The 19,537-nt window shown below is 32.3% G+C and overlaps 1 protein-coding gene across 3 annotated transcripts; it reads left to right on the top strand.

Moving 5' to 3' along the window:
* The first annotated feature begins 1,440 nt into the window (after nt 1–1,440).
* LOC139511995 (uncharacterized) lies at nt 1,441–13,066 on the top strand. 3 transcript variants are annotated; one of them, XM_071299285.1, is made up of 6 exons: nt 1,441–1,578; nt 3,921–4,554; nt 6,089–6,238; nt 8,577–8,750; nt 10,285–10,430; nt 12,773–13,066. In XM_071299285.1, exons 2-6 carry the CDS (start codon nt 4,415–4,417, stop codon nt 12,847–12,849), a joined length of 687 nt encoding a protein of 228 aa, XP_071155386.1. In that variant the 5' UTR covers nt 1,441–1,578; nt 3,921–4,414; the 3' UTR covers nt 12,850–13,066. The 3 variants fall into 3 exon arrangements, with proteins under 3 accessions (XP_071155386.1, XP_071155385.1, XP_071155387.1); XM_071299284.1 differs by having other exon boundaries at nt 10,285–10,434; XM_071299286.1 differs by having other exon boundaries at nt 1,441–1,582.
* Nucleotides 13,067–19,537: the final 6,471 nt, after the last annotated feature.

Below are 19,537 nucleotides of genomic sequence, written 5' to 3'. Positions count from 1 at the left end.
GTGAAGAGGCAAAAAAATGGGGCATGCATTATTTGGACTGGGGCCACTCAGAGGAGAAATAATTATATTCTAGGGATGATCAATGTCACATACCCAAATGCCAAACGTACTAAAATGAATGTTGCACGTTTAGCAAAAATTTTGCAATTGAAATCTACTGATTTAGCCAAAAATTTAGATGCTTCACACCTTTGTCATAATGCATTGTGTGTGAATACAGACCATATTGTTTTAGAACCTCGGGAGATTAACAATCAAAGAAAAATATGTGTAGCTGCACACCAATGCACCACACATATTGTGCATGGCACAAACTATACTAACTGCATGCTGAATCTGAAATTGTGGTTTGTTATGATTTTGTAGTAAACATATGCACCTTGCACATTTTACCTCCACATTAATCATCTCTGAAAATACAAGTTTTTAACACAAGTAAAAAACGAAAATGGGAAAAAAGCCCACCCTCATACCCCCAAGACACTGAAACAAACATGGCAAACATGTTTATGCAAGATTATAAGCTCAGTCAAACATTTATGTGGTTTTTTTCGCCAGTGTTTACTAATTTTTACAGTGCAAGGGGAGTAACTCTTGATGGTTTCATTACTGTGTCAGAAAACTGGGTCATTCAATCAACAGGTGATCACAGGAAGTAAACATGCGGTAGAGAACTAAATGAAAGTGAAACATAGAGACAAATCAATGAACAAAGTATGACAGTCATTAATTAAATAAGTTAACATAAAACAAAAGAAAAAATAACAGAAAGGAAAAAATCCAAATATGACATCGAGTTACAAAGGCAAACTGTGAATGACCTAATGTTGTAATATTCATTTTACATGGTTTTATTTTGTTTATAATTTTGTTTCAAGGTATGTGTTTTCCAATAAATGCATGTACTGTGGCTGGATGCATTGCATTGGGAGATATGAAGTGGTCTTTTTGTCTGATACAAGGTTTATTTCAGTGTCTTGGACCATTATCCCATTTTCATAACAAACTTAAAATAAACAAACTTTTTAATTTAAAAATAACACAACTAACTCATATCATGCTCATATATTCCTGAAAAGTGTTTGTTTTAATATAATATAAGATGTTTAGTATTCTCTGTAAATAAATAAATAACTACATATGCTTCCTGAAAGGCTGAAAGAAAACCATATTGTGTAACCTTTTAATATAAATGTTAATCTGGCCATGAACTACAACCTGGCTGTGGAACGAATTCTTTCGGACTTGAATTCTGACATAGCTTTGGTTCTAACTGATGTTTTTTATATCCACTAATCAACCTGTTTCGCACTCTCTTGTTTAACAAGAAATCGATAGCCTGTTTTTTACGAGCTTTTAACCTGTTTAATTTGACACGTAAACTTTTTTGATATGCACAATCATATATTTCACGTTTACGTATTTTTTTCAGAGCCACTACAGCACGAGACTTTCTACCCAGACCACAACCTACAGCTTTTAGGGTCTTAGCCAATGCAACATCCCGTTTATTATTGACTTTCAAGACTGCTGCAGATGCACGGCCTAAGGCATTGCGAGAAAAATTCTTATTCTTCGGTAGGTATGTAGAAATTGTCCTATTGACGGACTCACACTTATTTGTATTGCTGAAAAATTGCATCTGATTTAATGCGGTCTGAGACAGTTTCATTTCTAACAATGATTCTATTAATAATTTGTCAGTCTTATTTGGTTTCAAAGACCCATTTTGTAAACCATGACTGCTAAGGTTAATAGATTTGTACCACCAACTAGTTTTTATACCACCATTACATAGTGTTATGCTCCATCTACACGTATCGCTACAATTACCACTATAACAATTCACTACAGACTTAACAATGCGTGGCAAACATTTTGAAATTTGTTGTCGGTCACCATTATATTTTGCAAATAAACATTTCATTATACCATGCGAACGTAATTTTAAATCATTGGCAAAAGCTATTTTAATATCATTCCTCTGAGCCTTTGTAGCTCCAGGGAACATACCGACACTAAATTTTGCTCGCAATACCTCACGGAACTGACTTTGACCCCGGTGTATAGTATCTGCCAGTCTATTTACTGACCATAAAGGGTCAAATATTTCTTGCATGGCTTCTTGTAAACCTTGTACACTTTTTGCATCCCCATCAGTAGTACAATAGTCCACAAGTAAATCAAGTTTAGCAATTTTTTTACCTATTTCATACCCAAGATCCTTCTCACTCAAAGGATCATGCCTATTTGTATTTGATGTGCAGTACTCGTGATTAGGACATTCAATGTCATAACCTTTACCGCGTAACCATGCACCAACCCAGCAAAGTTTGTTTACAAGGTGAAAACCAATGATATCATGATTGTCAGTTTCATTTTCACAGGCAATACCAATGACTTGTGATGCATTTTGTCCCATTTTATGCCTACTTTTTATATGCACACTCTGATAGGTACCATCCATTTGCAATTTTATAGGACTATTTTTATTTAACCCTAAGGTTTCATTTCTCTTTCTGAAACTCTCAACCACTTGTTCGGTTTCATTTTCCGCAAGTTTAACAACCTTGTCACAAACAGTATTTGTTATTCTCTGCATTGTTCCTTTCGACATAGGAGGAATACATGAACTAGTTAAAAGTAGTCGCGCGCTATCATTACCAATATTACAGTTTATCACGCCAGTCTGAAACCCATAGTTAATTGTAGCACTCTTGCGACCAGCACGTCCTGTGTCAATTTCTCTAAATAGTTTATATTTTTCTGAAATAAATTTACAATTGGTACACTTCATTTTCCAAATCCAACCAAGACCCCATTGAGTCTCTTGTACCAGTTCAAAATGTGGAACAACACACTTTGGACTTTTATTTAAATGACATATTATAAGACTATTGATCATTAAAATATTAAGATCTCTATCTACCGTTCTATTTTCAGTACTTTTATCCTCTAAATATTCATCTAAATAATCATCTGACAATTTATGCGGTCTTAGTAGTTTGACTGTAGTCGCACATTTTTCAGTTTGGGGGGCTACATAAGATTTTTTATCGTAACTCTCTTTTGAGTACAGCTTGAATTCCTTTTCTGTAAGGCGGGGTAACCAGACAGATTCTGTGGTGTTTTTAGTTGCCAAATCTGTAGCGGAATTAGATAATTTAAATTTAGGTGGTGCAGGTGAAACTTGCATAGATAAATTTTTTAAAACCTGTGTAGATGGAGGTGTAGATGGAGCTGTAGATGGAGCAACACTATTATTAACACCACAATCTTGATCTGTTGTTAGGGATACAAAACGCAATAGATGGGCTTGGTTACCAACCTTATATTGGTTTCTTTTCCTTTTCCCTTTCATTATTGAATAAATACACACTCTGTTATGTTTGTACAATTCTAAATTATGACACCATAAAGTCATGACGTCACAAAAGCGATGACGTCACAATGTTATCTTTACCAAAGAAAAGCACCATTTTTCCCTATTTGAACACTCACACAAAAAGAACTCTAAAATGGTTATTGCTTGATGGATTTTAAAACTAAAACCTGTTTTAGAATGGTCTGTGAATGATCTTAACAGTTATAAAAAAATAAAAATGTTCTATTCCTTATTTGAAAGAAACAAATATCAAAAACATTATTTTCTGAGTGAAAAAATCCTTAAATTTACCTTATTTACAGTAAAAAACACAATATTTTCATGCTTTATCATCTAAACATGATGATTTTAATAAAGTCAGTAAGGTAATGAAGGTTTGTTGAATGGCACTTTAAGCTATGAAAAGTCTTAATTAATGTCTAAATTGTGGATTGATAACATATGGATTTTGTGCTTTTTTTCTACTAAAAGATATAAGGAACAGTAATAAGCATGCTTACTTAAAAATACTAAAAATTAACTTATTCTATTTCAGATGCGGAAAAAAACTTCACAGAATTGTTCGAAAAGGTCTACCGATGGAATTCATACTGCAATACAAGTGGAATCTGACATTTGCTGATCTAATATGGGTCAGGATCCCTAATAGACCTTGAGATGAGGAACTCAGATGACGTAATTAAAAAACAATATAAGTCCGCCATACAATTGTGGATGCTGTGATTTTAAAAATGGACATAAATGAACAATAAGAACTGTTTTATAGAGCTGATGTGATGAGAAAAGAAATATGTAGATTTGACCTGAAATAAATTATTAGAAAGGACAATTTTTTTATTGAGTTTTATGATTAGAATTTTGGGATTATTTCATGTGGAGAGTGACATTTTTCACCATCTTCCGGGGTCCAGCAAATTGCGAAAAAAGTAATCTCACTTGCCACCCCGAAAATTTAACCAAACATGTATAAATGTATCAGCTTCGATATGAGCCATCCTACATGTTCAAGTAAACGATATGGACTGAGCAATGGAGGAAAACGTTACCATTGTCGCCTATGGAGAATTAATTAAAAATGTTGACCCAAATTGTGAACTATTATTTCAAAGGTGTTGGAGTGTTTCATGGTTCAATGATCACAATTTCGGATGGCAGCTGCTGAAATCGAGGTCAGTTACACTCTTTTAGTGCTATTTGATTAAAAAGAATACAAAATGGCTACCAATAATTTAGATTTTTATCAAAAATATACCAATTTTATACTTATAAACAGTGAAGAGGCAAAAAATGGGGCATGCATTATTTGGACTGGGGCCACTCAGAGGAGAAATAATTATATTCTAGGGATGATCAATGTCACATACCCAAATGCCAAACGTACTAAAATGAATGTTGCACGTTTAGCAAAAATTTTGCAATTGAAATCTACTGATTTAGCCAAAAATTTAGATGCTTCACACCTTTGTCATAATGCATTGTGTGTGAATACAGACCATATTGTTTTAGAACCTCGGGAGATTAACAATCAAAGAAAAATATGTGTAGCTGCACACCAATGCACCACACATATTGTGCATGGCACAAACTATACTAACTGCATGCTGAATCTGAAATTGTGGTTTGTTATGATTTTGTAGTAAACATATGCACCTTGCACATTTTACCTCCACATTAATCATCTCTGAAAATACAAGTTTTTAACACAAGTAAAAAACGAAAATGGGAAAAAAGCCCACCCTCATACCCCCAAGACACTGAAACAAACATGGCAAACATGTTTATGCAAGATTATAAGCTCAGTCAAACATTTATGTGGTTTTTTTCGCCAGTGTTTACTAATTTTTACAGTGCAAGGGGAGTAACTCTTGATGGTTTCATTACTGTGTCAGAAAACTGGGTCATTCAATCAACAGGTGATCACAGGAAGTAAACATGCGGTAGAGAACTAAATGAAAGTGAAACATAGAGACAAATCAATGAACAAAGTATGACAGTCATTAATTAAATAAGTTAACATAAAACAAAAGAAAAAATAACAGAAAGGAAAAAATCCAAATATGACATCGAGTTACAAAGGCAAACTGTGAATGACCTAATGTTGTAATATTCATTTTACATGGTTTTATTTTGTTTATAATTTTGTTTCAAGGTATGTGTTTTCCAATAAATGCATGTACTGTGGCTGGATGCATTGCATTGGGAGATATGAAGTGGTCTTTTTGTCTGATACAAGGTTTATTTCAGTGTCTTGGACCATTATCCCATTTTCATAACAAACTTAAAATAAACAAACTTTTTAATTTAAAAATAACACAACTAACTCATATCATGCTCATATATTCCTGAAAAGTGTTTGTTTTAATATAATATAAGATGTTTAGTATTCTCTGTAAATAAATAAATAACTACATATGCTTCCTGAAAGGCTGAAAGAAAACCATATTGTGTAACCTTTTAATATAAATGTTAATCTGGCCATGAACTACAACCTGGCTGTGGAACGAATTCTTTCGGACTTGAATTCTGACATAGCTTTGGTTCTAACTGATGTTTTTTATATCCACTAATCAACCTGTTTCGCACTCTCTTGTTTAACAAGAAATCGATAGCCTGTTTTTTACGAGCTTTTAACCTGTTTAATTTGACACGTAAACTTTTTTGATATGCACAATCATATATTTCACGTTTACGTATTTTTTTCAGAGCCACTACAGCACGAGACTTTCTACCCAGACCACAACCTACAGCTTTTAGGGTCTTAGCCAATGCAACATCCCGTTTATTATTGACTTTCAAGACTGCTGCAGATGCACGGCCTAAGGCATTGCGAGAAAAATTCTTATTCTTCGGTAGGTATGTAGAAATTGTCCTATTGACGGACTCACACTTATTTGTATTGCTGAAAAATTGCATCTGATTTAATGCGGTCTGAGACAGTTTCATTTCTAACAATGATTCTATTAATAATTTGTCAGTCTTATTTGGTTTCAAAGACCCATTTTGTAAACCATGACTGCTAAGGTTAATAGATTTGTACCACCAACTAGTTTTTATACCACCATTACATAGTGTTATGCTCCATCTACACGTATCGCTACAATTACCACTATAACAATTCACTACAGACTTAACAATGCGTGGCAAACATTTTGAAATTTGTTGTCGGTCACCATTATATTTTGCAAATAAACATTTCATTATACCATGCGAACGTAATTTTAAATCATTGGCAAAAGCTATTTTAATATCATTCCTCTGAGCCTTTGTAGCTCCAGGGAACATACCGACACTAAATTTTGCTCGCAATACCTCACGGAACTGACTTTGACCCCGGTGTATAGTATCTGCCAGTCTATTTACTGACCATAAAGGGTCAAATATTTCTTGCATGGCTTCTTGTAAACCTTGTACACTTTTTGCATCCCCATCAGTAGTACAATAGTCCACAAGTAAATCAAGTTTAGCAATTTTTTTACCTATTTCATACCCAAGATCCTTCTCACTCAAAGGATCATGCCTATTTGTATTTGATGTGCAGTACTCGTGATTAGGACATTCAATGTCATAACCTTTACCGCGTAACCATGCACCAACCCAGCAAAGTTTGTTTACAAGGTGAAAACCAATGATATCATGATTGTCAGTTTCATTTTCACAGGCAATACCAATGACTTGTGATGCATTTTGTCCCATTTTATGCCTACTTTTTATATGCACACTCTGATAGGTACCATCCATTTGCAATTTTATAGGACTATTTTTATTTAACCCTAAGGTTTCATTTCTCTTTCTGAAACTCTCAACCACTTGTTCGGTTTCATTTTCCGCAAGTTTAACAACCTTGTCACAAACAGTATTTGTTATTCTCTGCATTGTTCCTTTCGACATAGGAGGAATACATGAACTAGTTAAAAGTAGTCGCGTGCTATCATTACCAATATTACAGTTTATCACGCCAGTCTGAAACCCATAGTTAATTGTAGCACTCTTGCGACCAGCACGTCCTGTGTCAATTTCTCTAAATAGTTTATATTTTTCTGAAATAAATTTACAATTGGTACACTTCATTTTCCAAATCCAACCAAGACCCCATTGAGTCTCTTGTACCAGTTCAAAATGTGGAACAACACACTTTGGACTTTTATTTAAATGACATATTATAAGACTATTGATCATTAAAATATTAAGATCTCTATCTACCGTTCTATTTTCAGTACTTTTATCCTCTAAATATTCATCTAAATAATCATCTGACAATTTATGCGGTCTTAGTAGTTTGACTGTAGTCGCACATTTTTCAGTTTGGGGGGCTACATAAGATTTTTTATCGTAACTCTCTTTTGAGTACAGCTTGAATTCCTTTTCTGTAAGGCGGGGTAACCAGACAGATTCTGTGGTGTTTTTAGTTGCCAAATCTGTAGCGGAATTAGATAATTTAAATTTAGGTGGTGCAGGTGAAACTTGCATAGATAAATTTTTTAAAACCTGTGTAGATGGAGGTGTAGATGGAGCTGTAGATGGAGCAACACTATTATTAACACCACAATCTTGATCTGTTGTTAGGGATACAAAACGCAATAGATGGGCTTGGTTACCAACCTTATATTGGTTTCTTTTCCTTTTCCCTTTCATTATTGAATAAATACACACTCTGTTATGTTTGTACAATTCTAAATTATGACACCATAAAGTCATGACGTCACAAAAGCGATGACGTCACAATGTTATCTTTACCAAAGAAAAGCACCATTTTTCCCTATTTGAACACTCACACAAAAAGAACTCTAAAATGGTTATTGCTTGATGGATTTTAAAACTAAAACCTGTTTTAGAATGGTCTGTGAATGATCTTAACAGTTATAAAAAAATAAAAATGTTCTATTCCTTATTTGAAAGAAACAAATATCAAAAACATTATTTTCTGAGTGAAAAAATCCTTAAATTTACCTTATTTACAGTAAAAAACACAATATTTTCATGCTTTATCATCTAAACATGATGATTTTAATAAAGTCAGTAAGGTAATGAAGGTTTGTTGAATGGCACTTTAAGCTATGAAAAGTCTTAATTAATGTCTAAATTGTGGATTGATAACATATGGATTTTGTGCTTTTTTTCTACTAAAAGATATAAGGAACAGTAATAAGCATGCTTACTTAAAAATACTAAAAATTAACTTATTCTATTTCAGATGCGGAAAAAAACTTCACAGAATTGTTCGAAAAGGTCTACCGATGGAATTCATACTGCAATACAAGTGGAATCTGACATTTGCTGATCTAAATTGTGAACTATTATTTCAAAGGTGTTGGAGTGTTTCATGGTTCAATGATCACAATTTCGGATGGCAGCTGCTGAAATCGAGGTCAGTTACACTCTTTTAGTGCTATTTGATTAAAAAGAATACAAAATGGCTACCAATAATTTAGATTTTTATCAAAAATATACCAATTTTATACTTATAAACAGTGAAGAGGCAAAAAATGGGGCATGCATTATTTGGACTGGGGCCACTCAGAGGAGAAATAATTATATTCTAGGGATGATCAATGTCACATACCCAAATGCCAAACGTACTAAAATGAATGTTGCACGTTTAGCAAAAATTTTGCAATTGAAATCTACTGATTTAGCCAAAAATTTAGATGCTTCACACCTTTGTCATAATGCATTGTGTGTGAATACAGACCATATTGTTTTAGAACCTCGGGAGATTAACAATCAAAGAAAAATATGTGTAGCTGCACACCAATGCACCACACATATTGTGCATGGCACAAACTATACTAACTGCATGCTGAATCTGAAATTGTGGTTTGTTATGATTTTGTAGTAAACATATGCACCTTGCACATTTTACCTCCACATTAATCATCTCTGAAAATACAAGTTTTTAACACAAGTAAAAAACGAAAATGGGAAAAAAGCCCACCCTCATACCCCCAAGACACTGAAACAAACATGGCAAACATGTTTATGCAAGATTATAAGCTCAGTCAAACATTTATGTGGTTTTTTTCGCCAGTGTTTACTAATTTTTACAGTGCAAGGGGAGTAACTCTTGATGGTTTCATTACTGTGTCAGAAAACTGGGTCATTCAATCAACAGGTGATCACAGGAAGTAAACATGCGGTAGAGAACTAAATGAAAGTGAAACATAGAGACAAATCAATGAACAAAGTATGACAGTCATTAATTAAATAAGTTAACATAAAACAAAAGAAAAAATAACAGAAAGGAAAAAATCCAAATATGACATCGAGTTACAAAGGCAAACTGTGAATGACCTAATGTTGTAATATTCATTTTACATGGTTTTATTTTGTTTATAATTTTGTTTCAAGGTATGTGTTTTCCAATAAATGCATGTACTGTGGCTGGATGCATTGCATTGGGAGATATGAAGTGGTCTTTTTGTCTGATACAAGGTTTATTTCAGTGTCTTGGACCATTATCCCATTTTCATAACAAACTTAAAATAAACAAACTTTTTAATTTAAAAATAACACAACTAACTCATATCATGCTCATATATTCCTGAAAAGTGTTTGTTTTAATATAATATAAGATGTTTAGTATTCTCTGTAAATAAATAAATAACTACATATGCTTCCTGAAAGGCTGAAAGAAAACCATATTGTGTAACCTTTTAATATAAATGTTAATCTGGCCATGAACTACAACCTGGCTGTGGAACGAATTCTTTCGGACTTGAATTCTGACATAGCTTTGGTTCTAACTGATGTTTTTTATATCCACTAATCAACCTGTTTCGCACTCTCTTGTTTAACAAGAAATCGATAGCCTGTTTTTTACGAGCTTTTAACCTGTTTAATTTGACACGTAAACTTTTTTGATATGCACAATCATATATTTCACGTTTACGTATTTTTTTCAGAGCCACTACAGCACGAGACTTTCTACCCAGACCACAACCTACAGCTTTTAGGGTCTTAGCCAATGCAACATCCCGTTTATTATTGACTTTCAAGACTGCTGCAGATGCACGGCCTAAGGCATTGCGAGAAAAATTCTTATTCTTCGGTAGGTATGTAGAAATTGTCCTATTGACGGACTCACACTTATTTGTATTGCTGAAAAATTGCATCTGATTTAATGCGGTCTGAGACAGTTTCATTTCTAACAATGATTCTATTAATAATTTGTCAGTCTTATTTGGTTTCAAAGACCCATTTTGTAAACCATGACTGCTAAGGTTAATAGATTTGTACCACCAACTAGTTTTTATACCACCATTACATAGTGTTATGCTCCATCTACACGTATCGCTACAATTACCACTATAACAATTCACTACAGACTTAACAATGCGTGGCAAACATTTTGAAATTTGTTGTCGGTCACCATTATATTTTGCAAATAAACATTTCATTATACCATGCGAACGTAATTTTAAATCATTGGCAAAAGCTATTTTAATATCATTCCTCTGAGCCTTTGTAGCTCCAGGGAACATACCGACACTAAATTTTGCTCGCAATACCTCACGGAACTGACTTTGACCCCGGTGTATAGTATCTGCCAGTCTATTTACTGACCATAAAGGGTCAAATATTTCTTGCATGGCTTCTTGTAAACCTTGTACACTTTTTGCATCCCCATCAGTAGTACAATAGTCCACAAGTAAATCAAGTTTAGCAATTTTTTTACCTATTTCATACCCAAGATCCTTCTCACTCAAAGGATCATGCCTATTTGTATTTGATGTGCAGTACTCGTGATTAGGACATTCAATGTCATAACCTTTACCGCGTAACCATGCACCAACCCAGCAAAGTTTGTTTACAAGGTGAAAACCAATGATATCATGATTGTCAGTTTCATTTTCACAGGCAATACCAATGACTTGTGATGCATTTTGTCCCATTTTATGCCTACTTTTTATATGCACACTCTGATAGGTACCATCCATTTGCAATTTTATAGGACTATTTTTATTTAACCCTAAGGTTTCATTTCTCTTTCTGAAACTCTCAACCACTTGTTCGGTTTCATTTTCCGCAAGTTTAACAACCTTGTCACAAACAGTATTTGTTATTCTCTGCATTGTTCCTTTCGACATAGGAGGAATACATGAACTAGTTAAAAGTAGTCGCGCGCTATCATTACCAATATTACAGTTTATCACGCCAGTCTGAAACCCATAGTTAATTGTAGCACTCTTGCGACCAGCACGTCCTGTGTCAATTTCTCTAAATAGTTTATATTTTTCTGAAATAAATTTACAATTGGTACACTTCATTTTCCAAATCCAACCAAGACCCCATTGAGTCTCTTGTACCAGTTCAAAATGTGGAACAACACACTTTGGACTTTTATTTAAATGACATATTATAAGACTATTGATCATTAAAATATTAAGATCTCTATCTACCGTTCTATTTTCAGTACTTTTATCCTCTAAATATTCATCTAAATAATCATCTGACAATTTATGCGGTCTTAGTAGTTTGACTGTAGTCGCACATTTTTCAGTTTGGGGGGCTACATAAGATTTTTTATCGTAACTCTCTTTTGAGTACAGCTTGAATTCCTTTTCTGTAAGGCGGGGTAACCAGACAGATTCTGTGGTGTTTTTAGTTGCCAAATCTGTAGCGGAATTAGATAATTTAAATTTAGGTGGTGCAGGTGAAACTTGCATAGATAAATTTTTTAAAACCTGTGTAGATGGAGGTGTAGATGGAGCTGTAGATGGAGCAACACTATTATTAACACCACAATCTTGATCTGTTGTTAGGGATACAAAACGCAATAGATGGGCTTGGTTACCAACCTTATATTGGTTTCTTTTCCTTTTCCCTTTCATTATTGAATAAATACACACTCTGTTATGTTTGTACAATTCTAAATTATGACACCATAAAGTCATGACGTCACAAAAGCGATGACGTCACAATGTTATCTTTACCAAAGAAAAGCACCATTTTTCCCTATTTGAACACTCACACAAAAAGAACTCTAAAATGGTTATTGCTTGATGGATTTTAAAACTAAAACCTGTTTTAGAATGGTCTGTGAATGATCTTAACAGTTATAAAAAAATAAAAATGTTCTATTCCTTATTTGAAAGAAACAAATATCAAAAACATTATTTTCTGAGTGAAAAAATCCTTAAATTTACCTTATTTACAGTAAAAAACACAATATTTTCATGCTTTATCATCTAAACATGATGATTTTAATAAAGTCAGTAAGGTAATGAAGGTTTGTTGAATGGCACTTTAAGCTATGAAAAGTCTTAATTAATGTCTAAATTGTGGATTGATAACATATGGATTTTGTGCTTTTTTTCTACTAAAAGATATAAGGAACAGTAATAAGCATGCTTACTTAAAAATACTAAAAATTAACTTATTCTATTTCAGATGCGGAAAAAAACTTCACAGAATTGTTCGAAAAGGTCTACCGATGGAATTCATACTGCAATACAAGTGGAATCTGACATTTGCTGATCTAATATGGGTCAGGATCCCTAATAGACCTTGAGATGAGGAACTCAGATGACGTAATTAAAAAACAATATAAGTCCGCCATACAATTGTGGATGCTGTGATTTTAAAAATGGACATAAATGAACAATAAGAACTGTTTTATAGAGCTGATGTGATGAGAAAAGAAATATGTAGATTTGACCTGAAATAAATTATTAGAAAGGACAATTTTTTTATTGAGTTTTATGATTAGAATTTTGGGATTATTTCATGTGGAGAGTGACATTTTTCACCATCTTCCGGGGTCCAGCAAATTGCGAAAAAAGTAATCTCACTTGCCACCCCGAAAATTTAACCAAACATGTATAAATGTATCAGCTTCGATATGAGCCATCCTACATGTTCAAGTAAACGATATGGACTGAGCAATGGAGGAAAACGTTACCATTGTCGCCTATGGAGAATTAATTAAAAATGTTGACCCAAATGCTTCGGTTTCAGAGTTATAAGCCAAAAACTGCATTTTACCCCTATGTTCTATTTTTAGCCATGGCGGCCATCTTGGTTGGTTGGCCGGGTAACCGAACACATTTTTTAAACTAGATACCCCAATGATGATTGTGGCCAAGTTTGGTTAAATTTGGCCCAGTAGTTTCAGAGGAGAAGATTTTTGTAAAAGTTAACGACGACGGACGACGGACGACGGACGACGACGACGGACGCCGGACGCCAAGTGATGAGAAAAGCTTACTTGGCCCTTTGGGCCAGGTGAGCTAAAAATGCAGAAATAATCTGATTGATCAACCTATAGATTGTTCGTCTTTCAATGTCCCTTTCATCACACTATGCTTTGTCATGGAAGAAAGTTTCTTTCTAGTTTCAGAAGATTCACAAACCTTTAACATGAAAACTGCCAATCATAATGAATTAAGAATCAGAGTTGAGTGTGTTTTGTTCAAGTGGTTGTATAACAGGCTATTACAATTATAGATTGACATCTAAGATCACTAAGGAGTCTTTTGTAGACAAAACGCACGTCTGGCGTAAATACAAATATTTATCCTAGGTTGTGTTCAATATCGTAGCGGCTACTTAGTGCTACATAGATTGATGACTATTGAACTTGTATTTAGCCTAGCTGCTACATAGATAACAGTTACGCAGCAGCTACATAGCCACTATGATATTGAACATGACTCTGGTATCTATGATGAGTTTATTCATTCATCAAAGCCCCAAATTATCATTTTCAGTTAATTTCTTACTTACAGAATATTTTCCAACAATAACAATGCCAAATTATCATTTCAAACAGCTTTTCTGACCCAGGTTTTTACTTGCTAATTTTTGGTTTCAATACTGCTCAACTTCTCCCCAAATATGGCCTTTCAGCAGTTCTGGTCCCCTTATATATGAATAAAAACATGATACTGGCATATATTTAACGTATCAAAGTATTAACCTGGTTTCATTAACATCATTTTAAACCATGGTTTAATGGCTATGTTTTTTTCTTTCAAACAAGGCTATAAAAAAACACTAGACAATAAAGTATAATTATGTTAACTTTATATCACAATGTATATAATTAATATGTACACATATTACATTATATACAATAATCAACAACTTTTAAAATTGCATCAATATAGGATATATTGCAGGTTTCAAGGTATATGATCTTTTCAAAGATGTTTTCATTGCGCTTAGTACATCAAATAGGGTCCAATTTTCATACTGTGAAAGTTCTCAATAAGTTACAACTTTATGTCATGCTTTTCAGTTACAGCAAAAATTGTTGTTGTCACCAATTACTTTTTAGTAGTCAGACCTGTTCTGATTGTTAAAAAATAATTAAATATTAAGAAAGAGATATATAAATCGGAATATTAAATTACTGTCAGGTGGTTTGACTATTACCTCTTCAAACAATTAACTTACTGAATAAACATAACTTACTGAATAATCATAACTTACTGAATAATCATAACTTACTGAATAATCATAACTTACTGAATAATCATATATTGTTTAGGGGACACAGTAAAACTGAACTTTGCCTACACTTTTAAAATAGTCTTTAAATCAAGCATTATAAAAATAATAAGACACGATGACAAATTTTTTCAATTTTTTCAATCATTTAAGTATGTCTGATTCAACATATAAAAAGAACTAAATGTTTTTTAAACCCCAAAAGAAAACCTTCTTTGTCTTTTCCTTATATCGATACATCAAATTCATCTGACATGAAGATTTCAAAATTTCAGCCACTATTCTGTTTAATTGGGGTAGACTAGAAAATCTTTTAAATGGTGAGTTTCTGATTTTTTTTGGCTGTAAATGCAGCTTTTAGTACAAAGGCTGTTCCATTACAAACAAACATAAAATGAAGGGATGGAACTAAGAAAATAGGTTATCTTGTATAGAGTTTTTAAAATTTCCCTTTCTTTTTCCCTGTCCCAAAAGAAATTGATATATAAATAAACTCATCATAGATACCAGGACTAAATTTTGTATATACACCAGATGCGCGTTTCGTCTACTAAAGACTCATCAGTGACGCTCGAATCCAAAAAAAAATAAAAAGGCATAAATGTGACTTCCCAGTGTTCCTTGCAAGTTTTCATGTAACTATCCTGAAGAGTATTAAGGCTTTTGAAGAGTATATCAAAATTACAAATTACAAGAAATTGATTATATGTAAATGCACTATTTGGCATTTATAAAACAAGTGCATTTGGCATTTATAAAACAACAATTGTACATATTAACAAATGATAATAAGTATTTAAATGCGATCAATAAACAAACATTATGTTTTATAGAAAATATGGCTGAACATGTTATATGTTTTTGTAGGTGAATATCTTAAAAAGCACTCTTTATGTAGAACAATATCTATTGCTTCAACAATCAATGGTGTTAGTTTTAAAAAAAAATGTGTAAGGGTTCCGCGGAACCCAGTGTCTTGCCTACTTTTGCTGTAAATTGCAGGATCAACAAAAATGAGGGAAAAAATCAATAAAAATATTCCGCTTGATACTATGTTTGGATTGTAGGAAGCTTCTGTTCAAGTTTGGTAAAAAAAATCCTCGATAGTTTATGAATCTAATAAATGTTTTAAAAACTTTAACTGCAGACTGGATGTAATGTTAACTGGAAGAAAAACTAAGTCCATTTATAAGTAAAATACAGATACACAGGTACAAAATATTAACAAATTTTCCTTCTAGATACTAGCTTTTGATCATAAACAAGCTTCTGTCTTAGTTTGGTACAAATAAAAAATAGTATAAGAAAGTTATCAAATTTTTTAAAATTTTAACCACAGAGTGAATGTGTTGTTTCCTGACAGAAAAAAAAGTCCATTTAAAGTAAAATATGGAAAAAATGGATTTGTCATTTTACAAAATTTACTTCTGGATACTATCTTATGATCATAAACAAGCTTCTGTCCAAGTTTGGTACAAACCAAGGATAGTTTAAGAAAGTTATTAAAATTTTAAAAACTACAACCACAGAGTGATGTAATGTTTTCCCGCAGAAAAACTAAGTCCATTTATAAGTAAAATACGGAAAAAATGGAATTTTATTTTCACAAAATTTACTTCTGGATACTATCTTATGATCATAAATAAGCTTCTGTACAAGTTTGGTAGAAATCAAGGATAGTTTAAGAAAGTTATTTAAATCTTAAAAACTTTAACCACAGAGTGTATGTAATGTTTTCCCGCAGAAAAAACTAAGTCCATTTATAAGTAAAATACGGAAAAAATGGAATTTTATTTTCACAAAATTTACTTCTGGATACTATCTTATGATCATAGACAAGCTTCTGTCCAGGTTTGGGAGAAATCCAGTATGGTTTAAGAAAGTGAACTCTGCCAAAAGGGGAGAACAGACAGAAATCATATTCAAACTTTTTTTTTTACTCTGAAAAAATTTGGGTGTATGGGAATCAAAGATTAATTAATTTTTCATAAAGGCTGTAAATTCTCATGCATTAAATAAAGGCAACAGTAGTATACCGCTGTTCAAAACTATCCATTATTCAATAAAAAATTACATTTTTTATGTGAACAAAGATTTTTTTCATAATCAAATATACCGAAATGCAGACATATGAAACAAAACCCTGTTATAAATGATATCCTTATCCAACTTCACAAGTTGACTAAAATTACCAACATGTACAGAAAGATCTTACAATCATTCAAAGAAAAAAGTCCATCAAAAATATGATACCCTGCCAAATCATTAAAATACAATAACAGTTGTATTCATTACTTTTTTATTGAATTTAACCCTGTATATTCATTAACCGTGGATATAAAAAGATTCGTCTAGAGTTGGCAAATTGAAGAATTTACAACTGTACAAACCCATGCATGGAAAAACCATCATGATCATGTATTCACATTATTCTAATAATCCTTCTTTCTCTAAAAACAGAAGTTTTCAAAACTTACAAAATATAAGAACTTCTTTCCAACAGGCATCTTAAAATCACATGTTGATACACAACTCTTGAACAAAATACTATTGTTCTAATAATTCATATATAGTTTACAAATAGTGATAAAATATTGTGTATCCTAAATACCTTTTAGAGTATTTCATAGTAATTTACAATAATATATTAAAATAGTACTTTTATCATCTATTTCTAAAATTGTATCCTACCTTGTAATTCAGTTTACATTTATAAAGGAGTAGGTCCAGTAAGACCCCTTTTTGGCCCCAAAATATAGCAGTTTTACAAAATTGTTAAAATGTAAACTTTTAGTTATTTATTGGACAGTAGAATGCTTCTGCTACATAAATATGGGCTCTTTTTGACATTACAATGCAGATATATTGGGTACTAGCACCATGAAGTCATGCTAAATTACTGAAATCTTCACAATTCTAGCATTTTAGTTAAATTTTAGACGGTTTTCGTGTAAAACGAAAGTGGCCGCATTCGTGTTCATCCTTAATATTGAAATGAAAGTTGTATTTTATGATAATACATAACATATATAAAGATTGAGGATGAACACGGATGCGGCCACTTTTATTTTTGACAAAAACCATCTGAAAATTGACATTTTTTGGCATATTTGGTCGATTTTTCATATTTGAGCTTGAATCGGATCGTTTTTAATGACTAAATCGGTTAAAATCTTTCGCATAAACTAATTGAATCAAATGAAGTCGACACTTAAGTGTTTGAAAAGTGGTAAAAATCTTTCGTCAGATGAACCTGAAATTTGAGGCCAAAATCGGTCCTTACCGGACCTACTCCTTTCAACAAGTTGCATTATTTTAAGAAAGAAAAAAATTACTTCACTAACAAAGAATAGTTGTTATGTGATATACACATGTACCCTCAATATCTTTGAATCATTAAATAATACAACTTCTTTAAAATCAAAGGATGTGACCTTTTTTTTACCTTACTGTATGATGTATGTTCCAAGCTTATTGGTGAATGCTTTGGGGGTTGAAACCATCAGTTTTGTTTGACAACTAACGCTTTTGTATGGGGACATATGGTTGGAACCCCCTTATAAAATTGCCTTGATCTGCACATAGCTTACCTCTCAAACATACAAATTTTATATAAAATTTCTCCAATATGAAGAAGATATACAACATAATTAGGAAAGATTATCATTTTTTTTCCAAAAATTTAAAAGGAAAATAATAAACTTAATCATAAAAAATCTCAAATTGCATTTTAATCTTATATTTTGTATGTCTGAGATCTGATCTTCAAGTTCAAAATTTAACTGCAATGTTTGCACAATAAACTAAATAAAATGTCATAGGGTTTGTTTACTTTCCTACTCATACATATAACATTGTTTTTGTCCCATGAAATAAACACCTCATCATTCTTTCATTTGGTTGCATTATGATTAAAAAATATTCAAACTGTTGACATTAAAATGTAAAATTTAGGTGTAAAAAGAAAATTTCTCACTATTAAATTATGTTTGATTTTTGTTTGCAAATAAGCTTATGATTTGAACATGACAATTTGTTTAACAGTGAAAAAGTTAAAATATATCTGATAATTATTACACCAAACAATATAACTACAGTGAACATGAATAAATGTAATGAATAATTACTGATGTTATAGCACCATAACATTATTAAGTAGAACAGAAACTAAATGAAACTAACAGGTGGGTAAATTAACAATTGCAGGTTATAACATGATTTTTCTTACTCTGTATGCAAACAAACCAATTCTACCCAGTTTGACAAATCAGCCATTGCATGAATTTTCTAAATTATACATCAGGTTCTTTGTACGCAACATTTTCATTAAATAAGTACAAAAATCCATTCTACCACTTTACCCAGGTTCATAACAATATATTTCATCTCTCAGTAATTTAAGGTAACTTCACATTTTTAAGCTTGCATATTTGCAAAGTAACCTTCAGTGGATAAATATTTCAATCAACAAGGTGGCGAGGTAGTATCTATGTTAAACATGAGATGTAATATTCAATCAATACACATTAATATCTGTGTTGACAAATATAACAAATAATATACTTTACAGAGAAACCTGTAACCTAGAACCCCCTGTGTTTGGGCCTCAAATGATTGATTCATGAAATACATATAAATACAAATATAATATGGCATCTTTAAAAATCTATCTGTTCTGTCAGATCCGTTTTGTAAAGTTTTCTG

Source organism: Mytilus edulis, chromosome 2 (genome assembly GCF_963676685.1).
Source record: "Mytilus edulis chromosome 2, xbMytEdul2.2, whole genome shotgun sequence".
Taxonomy (NCBI): Eukaryota; Metazoa; Mollusca; class Bivalvia; order Mytilida; family Mytilidae; genus Mytilus; species Mytilus edulis.
Note: the sequence above shows the minus strand (reverse complement) of the source record. Positions and strands in the feature narration are given on the sequence as shown.